Source organism: Acinonyx jubatus, chromosome D4 (assembly GCF_027475565.1).
Source record: "Acinonyx jubatus isolate Ajub_Pintada_27869175 chromosome D4, VMU_Ajub_asm_v1.0, whole genome shotgun sequence".
Taxonomy (NCBI): Eukaryota; Metazoa; Chordata; class Mammalia; order Carnivora; family Felidae; genus Acinonyx; species Acinonyx jubatus.
This window is the reverse complement of record NC_069391.1, coordinates 92,637,845-92,646,619: the sequence shown is the minus strand read 5'-3', so window position 1 is coordinate 92,646,619 and position 8,775 is coordinate 92,637,845. Positions and strand designations below refer to the sequence as shown.

Genomic DNA, 8,775 nt, shown 5'->3' with positions numbered 1-8,775 from the left:
ACAGGACTGTCTTGACAAGAGGCGGTGGCCTGGAGTGGACACAGGGAAGCTGAGGGAAGCCCTCAGGAGAAACGAGACTCACGGATGTGTTTGATTTTGGACGTCCAGCCTCCAGAAGCAGTTGTTTACGCTGCTCGTCTGTGGGGTTTCCTTATGGCAGCCCTAGCCCACTGATACCATGTGACAAAATCTTTCACTTATATAGGTTTTCTTCATGATGTTGAAACAGTATTGTAAAATTTTCAGGTTACGGGTACTGCACTCTTCTGCCAAATTTACCTGAGCAGTTCATATTTTTAGATACCATTATACAGATTTTAACTTCATTTTCTTCTGCTTACTAAAGATACAACCTATTTTTAGAAGTTTGACTCCTAGAAAAGTACCCCACACCCACTTTACCCCATTGCTAACATCTTACACCATTATGGTTCATTCTGCACAGCTGCTGAACCAACGATACATCATTAACTCAACTCCATACTTTATTGGGATTCCATTTTGTCCCTAAAGATCTTTCTCTGCTCCCGGATCACATCCAAGATGCCACATCGTATCTAGCTTTTATGTCCGCTTTGTGCACTCTGGTCTGAGTTCCTCAAACAGACCTTGTTTTTGACGACCTTGACAGTTGTATCAGGTACCGTGTGGAACGTCTCTCACTCCAGGTTTGTCTGACGTCTTCCTCATGGTTAGACTGGGTGACAGGTTCTCCAGTGGCCGCATAGGTGAAGAGCCATTCTCATCACAACAGCAGCGTATGCTGTCGTGGCTGATAGTAACTACTGTCACCTGTCTGACGTAGTGTTTGCCGGTTTCTGAACTGGGAAGTTATTTTCTGCTGGCTTCCCATCTCTACCCGTGGGAGGTAAGTCATTACGTGCAGCCCACTCCTGAGGTATGGGGAGTCAGGGTGCACCCCACTGAGGGGCTGTCTACAAAGGCAGCTGTCACTTCTCCCTCATGTGGTCCACCACTTATATCTGCATGGACTTTGGAAATTTATACTTTCAATTTTCATCCAACACTAAGTTATTTTTTTGTCCACATTCAGGTTGGTGTCTGTCCCTTTGACATTAAAAATATCTTAAAATCATGGTAACAAATTGCTAAAATTTACCGACGCAACCATTTGATGGCTACCGTTTAGCAGGTGTTAACTATACTCACCATTAGGAAAAGACCTCCAGGGCTTCTTCCTCTTGCCCACCGGACACCCCTCCCTGCCCTGTGGCCTGGCAGCTTGGTTGTCCATTGTTTCAGGGCCTGATTCCTCCAGGAACCTCACCATCTTGGAATCCTGGAGTGCTTGTCTTTCACTCAGCAGAATGTCCCCAGAGCTCATCCTTCCTCTCAAAGACTGAGTGATACTCCACTCTGGGCACATACTAAATACACAGTAATTTTGTGGTGAACCTGGCTGTGCTGCATACCTCTTCCAGATCTGGCTTTCAATTTGTTGGGGTATAGATCCAGATTGCTGGATCATTTTTAATTCGTTCTCCGCTGCGACCACAGCGTTTCACACTCTCAACAACAGTGCATAGGGTTCCAATTTTCTGATCCCGGCCAACACTTGTTCTTTTGTTTTTTTTCCCTTTCAACTTTGTGAACTTGAATGAATTTATTGTAGTGGCCAGAGACGCACCAACCAGCTCCTGTGCAAGAGACCCTGATGCAGGAGCATTTGTGCAGAGGCTACGCTGTCCCTTGCTACTCTGGCCACAGAGCCAGGGCATGTCTCCCCACTCAGGACTTTTTCTACAAGGAATCCTGGCCTGACCAGGACTTTCCCAGGGTTGCCCTGCAGTCTGGGCTTTTTCTAATCAACCTCCTGTCCTTCCTCTTCTGTGTCCACAGGTGCCAGACCCACGTGCATGTCCATTCACCATTGCCTGGCCCTCCCTTTATCCTCCATCTGTTCCTCCCAGTAGACTCCTGCAGCTGATTTCGTCTTGGCATCTGCTCCTTTGACACGTGGGATCTTGGGAAGAAGTGAGATTAGATGTGTAGCTCTTTTTTTTTTTTTTTTGGAGACAGAGACAGGAGGGCACGAGGGCACAAGTGAAGGACAGAGAGAGAGGTAGAGAGAAGCAGGGCTCACCCAAAGTGGGACTTGAACTCACAAATTGTGAGATCATGACTGAGCTTAACTGACTGAGCCACCCAGGTGTCCTAGCCCAGTGTCTTTTTTTTTTTTTTAACATTTACTTTTGAGAGAGAAAGTGTGAGCGAAGGTGGGGCAGAGAGAGAGAGAGACAAGGACAAAGGATCCGAAGCAGGCTCTGTACTGACAGCAGAAAGCCTGATGCAGGGCTCGAAGTCACAAACTGTGAGATCTTGACCTGAGCTGAAGTCGGGCGCTTAACTGACTGAGCCACCCAGGTGCCCGCTGTCTTAACAAAGAAGTCGCTATTAAGTTTTTGTGTTCCTTAAAGATTACAAATTTGAAGTTTTATTCAACTATGGGAGAATGAATTACTTCTAAAACATTTATTATCTGAGAGAAAATTTGTTTATTGTTCTGATTTACTGAAACTTAAAATACACCATCAAATTACCCAGGAAAATCCAGGTAGCAGAAATACTTAACACGTTCCTTCCGGAGGTCTCAAACAAGTTCTGAAAGGCCACAGAATGATATGTATAGACTACGCCAATAGACCCCTTCTGTAAGCGCAGAAGCGAGCTCTGTGGTGTGGAGGTGACACCCCCCCAGCATGACCGCGAAGGTGCCCAAGGCCAAGTGTGAGCATTACCGGACGTTCCAAGTCACCTGATGGATCGACCCCAGTTCAGTTTCAGACCAGACGCAGCACATGACGTATGCACCTGGAGGGATACGCTCAGTGTGTGTGTGCAGGGGACAGCCATGTGGTGGGGGGAGGCCGACTCAGCCACATCGATAAGGAAGGTCAGATGTCTGCCGTTGTCGGTAACACAGAAACATACACAGTCTTCATGTTCAAAGTCTTCATGGGGATTTCTTCTGTAATTTCTAGAATGGAAAGAAGATTTAAATAAAATAAGTTTTCTACCTATTCTGTATGAATATTTTAAAAATGCTGACTGCTTGTGTGAAGAAATCTGGCCTCACCCTCAGAGGTCTGACCTCTGTCCCAGCTCCTGAGGGAACCTCTGAGCCCTTGGAACTTCCTGAGCGACAGGAGTGTTTTGTTAATTCTGGGGGGCCCTGAACACACCTGATAGTTTCTGCTAATAAGGTGACTCAGGGCGGAGCCAGCCATACCAGAAAGACCAGCCACACGATTTAGGTCACGTGGTATCACCTGAGACAGAGCAGCCACGTGGGCAACAAACCCGTGAGGCCCATGTAATGAAGCCTCACTATAAATCTGGCCCCAGGTTTGGGGAGCTTCCCTGGTGGTAATCCACTGTCACGCATTGGGGCCTGGAGGAGGTCACACTGCTCACGGCCCCTTTGGGAGAGGGCAACCAGAAGCCCCATGTCTGGAAACCTCCCAGATTAGGCACTCTGTACTTCTTCCTTTGCCTGGTTCTAGCTTTTATTCTCTTCCTACATCAAATGTGGTTCTAAGTGCAATAGGTGCCAGTGAGTTCTGTGAGTCCTGCTAGCAAATTATCAAGGCCAAGGGTGATTTTGCGAAATCCTCTGAATTTACAATTGGTGGCAGAAGTGACAGTGGTCTCGTGTGGCCTTTTCCAGAGTTTGTTGAAGGCCCCAGACTCCCCACAGCTGGGGTGAGAAGTCTTGGGCGGACCTTCTGGGGGACTCCCTCAACCTAACCAGCCTGGCACACCAGCCCAGACGTGTGCACACCCTGACCCAAACAGGTATTTCCTACGACCACAGAGAAGGCTTAGAAGCCATGCCTAGCTGGACCCAGATTCATGGTCTCTAAATATTAACAGAGGGGGAACTGCTGTGTCCGGGTCTGGGGAAGTAAAAGGGTGCGATAAGCCCCTAACATCTTTCAAAGCCAGAACACAGTTACCAGAGACTGAAGGCTGATGTCAAAGAATATAGGAGCCAATATAGCCAAAGACAAAAACTCTGAGTATCTAAAAGTATAAAACAAATGTAACTGATACAAACACACTGAATAGATAAAAGCCCAGAGAGAGAGAGAGAGAGAGAGAGAAAAGAGAGAGAGTAAAGAGACACTAGAAACGCTCTTTGCCCCCTGGGGTGCATTTTGCTTCTAGCAGATCTGGATTCAAAGGGTAGGACCACCTTTCTCTGCCAGGACAAGCAGGGATTCTGGAAATTACCCTCGGAGCTGCCTCCTTTATAGACAGATCATGACAGGACCTGGAGAGGACAGTGAGCACCTAGTGGAACAAGCAGGAAGCCATCCGTGAGTTTCTAAAACTGTAAGGCATCCCGTGATCCTTCTAATTTACTGAATTATTACTACTTTAGGAAAAATGATTTCGAGAGGAACAGCACAATGAAATGTGGCTGGGGATACAGGATGGGCAGAGACACTGGGCTGGAAAGAGCCCCAGGCTTCTCAGTGGTCTTGGGTCACTCAGCCTTCAAGGTGTCTTGAGTTTGGTGTGGCCACCAGCCTCATGGCACAGGGAGGAGGCAGTGGGGGCACAGGCGAGGCCCACCCTGTCAGAGGTGGTAATGTCAGGGCCTGATTCACACAAATGTGCTTCTGCCCTGGTTGCGTGGGCCGGGTGCCTGCACCTGCACCGAACCAGAGACAATGACACCTTGTCACGTCTATGGCTCGGCTGCACTTGGGGGCCTGCAGAAGCGGGGACGAGGAAGTTTCACCCATGCTGAACAGACCAGGAAGCTGGCCTTTCCCACCAAACCACATATGAGAGCCGTGAAAGGAGCTGCTGATGGCTGGGCAGCCTGTAAATGTCACCGTGGGGGCTCTGAATGTGGACATCGTCATGGGAGGAGACCCCGCCAGTGGAGACGAACAGGCTGAGGCACTGATGTGAGGGGCACGGCTGTGCCTGGTTACAGACAGGAGCAGCTGCAAAAGAGGCAGCTCTTTTTTTTTTTTCTAACGATGTAGCAGAAAATTTGAAAGTGTAACATAAAACATTAATTAAAAAAAAAGTAGCCAAGCAAGGGAAGAACATGAGGGAAATGCAGAGGCCAAAAATCATGGATCCCAAGAGGTACCTGAACATTAAGGTTTCCTGGAGGTCCTGGTGACCTACAGCTTTCGGCACTAAATGGCTACCGAAGTGAAACAAAAAAGCCTGGGGTGTGCACAGACTGGGAAGTTCAGGAACCCCAGGCCCCCCCAAAACCTGGGGCCAGAATCAGGAACCCACGGCAGCAGATACTTCACCACCCAGAAGACGGTTAAGAGAATGTAGTGGGTTTAAAAACTGGCCTTCCAAAAGATATGCCCATGTTCCAGTTCCTGGAAATTGTGGAACATACAAGAGTAGGAGGCACCCTGGCCACAGAGGCAGAGGTCAGAGTGATGGGGTCACAATCAAGGACACCTGAAACCAGCAGAAGCTGGGGAGGCAAAGACCAGACTGTCCCATGGAGCCTCCTGAGACGCAGCGCTGCGGACATCCCGACTTCAGGAGGGTGGGGACGGACACAGCACGTTCCCATGAGACTCTGGCCCTCATGCACGACTGGGGCCCCAAGTAATGGAGTTTAGATGGGCCTGGGCTGACAGCGTCCCCTAAGATGTAGAGAAACGCTTCCTTACACGGAACTTCCTCAGAAACATCACAAACAGAACCAACGTTGTCAGAACTCTAGAAACAACCAAACGCCGACTACAACCACATGAATGCTGGATCAAGAAAAAGGCAACCTGCAAGCACAGGCAGACCTGTGCTGTCACACTTGTGCTTGGCGCCCTGCCCCCACTGGCTGGCGGTGCACTTGAACACAGCAGCCCAAGGTCCCACGGTCCCAGGAGGAACAGAGCAGGTGTTTGTCCGAACCTGATCAGGAGGCACCTCCAGGGCTCCCAGAAGGTGCCTGTCTCTGGTTTGTCTGACCTGGAGCTCACCCAGGGTGGAAAAGCATAAGCATCGCTTTTAAACACTCAGGCAAACAAAATCCCCACAGCTGCCGGGGGCCCAAGACTGTGGCAGCAGGACACAACAGAGGGCTCAACACCGGGGAGGAGAGTCGAGGACAGCATGCCCTTGGACAACGAGTACCGCATAACTTAGCCAGCCACATGCATGCCCAGGCAGGGATGCATGCACAGATAAGTCCCGAAAAGACCCCAAGCTTTCAATTCTTAAAGAAAGAAAAGCTTTTCTGCTCAAATCTGGCTGACGAGGGAGTGAAGGCTGAGGCAGAACAGTGAGTAGCCTGGCTGTGCTGGGAAGTGGCTTCAAAAATCGAGGAGCAGCCTGGGGGGCTCAGCCAGTTGGGTGTGCAACTCTTGGTTTCAGCTCAAGTCATGATCTCACGGGTGGTGGGCTTGAGCCCTGCATCGGGCTCTGTGCTGATGGTGCAGAGCCTGCTTGGGATTCTCTCTCTCCGCCCCCGATTCTCTCTCTCCGCCCCTCCCCCACTTGTGCGCGCTCTCTCTCAAAAACAAACATTAAAAAACACCACTCTCAACAAAAGAAGAACAGAAGTGAAGGAAGTGTAGCCAGTGCTGCACCATCTGTGTACACGTGTCCTCACCATCTGTCTGAGTCTCATTCAGAAACAGCTTGAGCTTCCTGCTGCGAAGGCCAAACACCTTGGCTGCTTCATACAGGAGGCCCTGGTGGGTGAGTCCGTTCTGCCCAGGGGGGTTTTCCAGCAGGAGTGTGCCCACAGTTCCCTTCACACACTCTATGGAAGAAACGAGTACTGGGTTAGTTCCTGAGAACCAACCCCCCCCCCCCCCCCCCCCCCCCCCCCGCCCAACCCTGTGCACAGCAGAGGCTCCAAGAGCCAGCGGTGTCCTGCGGGGAGGCATCCAGTGTGTAGACAGCCCACACCGCCTCCCAGAGGGAAAGGAAATGCCCTTGGACATAAAAATCTGTAGTTGGGGAAGGGACACTCTGGAAACAAATGTGCACAATGGGGGCCCCAAAATATCAAGGAAAAATAAGCATCCATCCAGTCTGCAGACCAATGCATGAACAACAGTTTTCAGAACACTTCCCAGGAAAAGAAAAAATTTAAGAGCCTTAGTACTTAATTCTGCTTTCATGTAGCTGCGATGTTGACCTACCAGTTTACCTTATCTGCTGACCAAGCTGGCTGTAGGTGTTTCCACATAACACAGAGACACAAGCCTGAGTGTGCCCCCCGGAGCAGCATGGGGCGCACGCTACACAGCACCACGTGAGATATGGCAAGTGGAAGGAACCCTGACGGCCAGTGCCCCCGACCCGCCTCCCCAGGGGTTCGTGGCTGGGGAGGCTTACCTTGCGGGCCTGAGTTCAGGAGCTGCAGGTTGATGTAGCGGCAGAGGGCGGAGCCGGGGCCGTCCACCACGGCGGGAGCAGAGCCTGCTGCCACGCGGAGTGTTTTTCCACTAAGACTCAGTAAGTCAGTTTGGTTTCGTATTTCTAAAAATAACAAAAATAGAGACAACAAGTTATTCTTTCAGGGGTACACAGTTCAGAGCCGAAGTCATTCACCTTTTCCTACTTAATTATTCAACTATCCTATATCTTTGCAGTGATGTTTCCACTTAACCTTGCTTTATCAAAGGACCTTGCCTTCTCTATAAAATCAGGTGTAAATGACATGCAAACAGTAAGAAATCTTCACGTTGCAAATTAAATGGCATACAGTAATAACTTAAAAATATGAGGCAAAATCGTCTTTTTCCCTTTTGGTAATTTTTGTTACAGCTCTTCTTAAAATGTTCTACATCAGAATCCTAAACTTCACTGTGAAAAGAAGCCTTATATTAAAAATGCTAATTATAGTCAGAAGAAAAAATATTTGACTCATGGACATATGTGAAAAATAGCAAGACACACAGAACACAGACATTTCACCTAAAATTAAACAGTGTTTAGGGCTGGAAACACAGCTGGACAGTGCTGGAGGCCATGACTGGTGATGGGTGAACATGGTGTGTGGGAAAGCGGCGGGGGCAAGTCCTCGATGGGCATGTCCAGCCCCACCTGCAGTCTGCATGGCCTCCGCTCTAGACCCACACCTGTGGCTCCCATGACTCCCCGGGACCGGGGACAGAGGATGAGGGCATCTGATACTGTGCACCTGCCCCGGTCCCTGCCAAGCTGGTGGCGCGCACACAGCGGGACCTCGCTGAGGTCCCGACTGATGAGGCCCGCCAGTCCCCTCAGCTGGCCATCCGGATCTCCTCTCCTAGGCCATTTACAAGTCCTGAGAAAGAGCATCCAGCCTCTTACAGAGTCTCCGGTGGTTGCTGCTGCGAGTCGCAACAGAAGCCTCTGTCTCCCGTCCTAGAGCTGAGGTGCCAAGGTGTCCCGAGGGCCCTGCTCCCTCTGAAGCTTGCAGGTGTCTCCCCATCCTCGCGCGGCTCCTGGAGGCTCTCAGCCAGCAGAGCTGTGCTGTCTCCTGGCTTGCAGTTCTCCAAGTCCAGCTCTGCCCGCACCTTCCCTCGCTCTGTCCCGTGTGCTCCCGGGGCTCACACGCCCTCTCATGGGGACACTGCTAGTACAGGCAACAACCCTGTTTCCAAAGGTCACGTTTGGGGCACGCAGGGTAAGAACTTCAACACGTCTCCTTTTAGGTTTGTATTATTGAGAATCTGGGTCTAGCAAGACACAGACACTACACTTAATAAAGTCCATGCACAGCCCAGACCTCTGCAGCCCAGACCCCAGCCTGTGGCTGATGGGGAGCAG

At 50.3% G+C, this 8,775-nt stretch overlaps 1 protein-coding gene across 3 annotated transcripts in view; it reads right to left on the bottom strand.

Annotated features, from left to right (window-relative positions):
• Window positions 1-2,492: 2,492 nt before the first annotated feature.
• Window positions 2,493-8,775, bottom strand: part of IARS1 (isoleucyl-tRNA synthetase 1) — a 67,310-nt gene continuing 61,027 nt past the window's right edge. For all 3 annotated transcript variants that reach the window (XM_027041280.2, XM_027041300.2, XM_027041282.2), the window contains 3 exons: window positions 7,357-7,500; window positions 6,623-6,775; window positions 2,493-2,998 (listed from right to left, as the gene is read on the bottom strand). In XM_027041280.2, coding sequence (XP_026897081.2) covers window positions 2,916-2,998; window positions 6,623-6,775; window positions 7,357-7,500 — 380 coding nt within the window. In that variant the 3' untranslated portion in view covers window positions 2,493-2,915. The remainder of the gene's footprint in view (window positions 2,999-6,622; window positions 6,776-7,356; window positions 7,501-8,775) is intronic.